The 1,130-nt window shown below is 48.9% G+C and overlaps 1 protein-coding gene across 1 annotated transcript; it reads right to left on the bottom strand.

Moving 5' to 3' along the window:
- Window positions 1–576: 576 nt before the first annotated feature.
- Pmar_PMAR026824 (adenosylhomocysteinase, putative) lies at window positions 577–1,035 on the bottom strand (the record flags this gene model as incomplete). Its single annotated transcript, XM_002781510.1, has 1 exon — window positions 577–1,035. One exon carries the CDS (start codon window positions 1,033–1,035, stop codon window positions 577–579), a length of 459 nt encoding a protein of 152 aa, XP_002781556.1.
- Between the last annotated feature and the right edge of the window lie 95 nt (window positions 1,036–1,130).

Consider the following 1,130-nt stretch of genomic DNA (forward strand, 5'->3'; position numbering starts at 1 on the left):
GGATACACGAGACATAGAGTCGTAGCTCGAGATCTATGTAGACTCCAGCGATCTGAGACGAAACCCGTGATCAACTCCAGCTGGTCTCCATGAAAAGACTTCCCCGCGACTCACCTACAAGCTCTCTGGCATTCGGTATCGGTTCAGCATATTCTCGAGAGATATTCACCTGGTACTGGCTGGTGAGACATCTGATATTTGGGAATCTAGTTTCGGCCGGGCCGTAGCCTGTGGCGGCTGGAACACCTTGGGTGACACCTTACCAGCTCTTCCGTGCCTCTGAATGGAGGATGAGGAAAGCCTGACGGTGAGATTCTCACCGTGTTCTCACCGTGAGAACACGTGCGTAAATCGCACATGTCATGGGAGTCTCCCGTCGGAAGATACCCAGCATAGAGAGGAAACGCGCTACCCAGATGGCACAATCGATGTCCAACACATTACAACGCTCTATTGGAATACTAAGACACAACATAACGGAATGTGAAATGATAATCAAAATCACGACAATGCTGTCAACACCACCAAAAGTTGTTCGTCCACATTGCAAGAAACAACCCGGATACCCTTGTGCACCTAGTAACGATAATGGACCTCTTTGAAAGGACCTTCGACGTTGACGGAAATATAGGATGCCTGGTCGGGAGTCAGCTGAGTCAGTTTGGCATTGAGAGCCGGAAGATGTAGCCTAGCAACTTTCTCGTCCAAAACTTTGGGCAGAAGAGTTACACCAGGTCTCTTGTCCTTGGCGTACTTCGTATCCCTATTCTCCCACAACTCCAATTGAGCCAAGGTCTGATTGGTGAAGGAACAACTCATAACAAAACTAGGATGGCCAGTAGCACAGCCAAGATTGAGTAGACGCCCGCTCGCCAGCATGATGATACCGTGACCATCGGGGAATTCAAAGCGGTCAACTTGAGGCTTGATGTTCATGCACTTGACGCCGGGGCAGGTCTCCAACCTCTCCATCTGGATTTCGTTATCAAAGTGACCGATATTACCGACGATAGCGTTATTCTTCATGGCCTTCATGTGTTCAAGAGTGATGATATCTTTGTTGCCAGTAGCCGTTATGAAGATATCCGCGTTGTACTTCGAAATGGCATCCTCGATAGTGGTGACAGTGA

This window comes from Perkinsus marinus, assembly GCF_000006405.1.
Source record: "Perkinsus marinus ATCC 50983 genomic scaffold scf_1104296942034, whole genome shotgun sequence".
Classification (NCBI taxonomy): Eukaryota; Perkinsozoa; order Perkinsida; family Perkinsidae; genus Perkinsus; species Perkinsus marinus.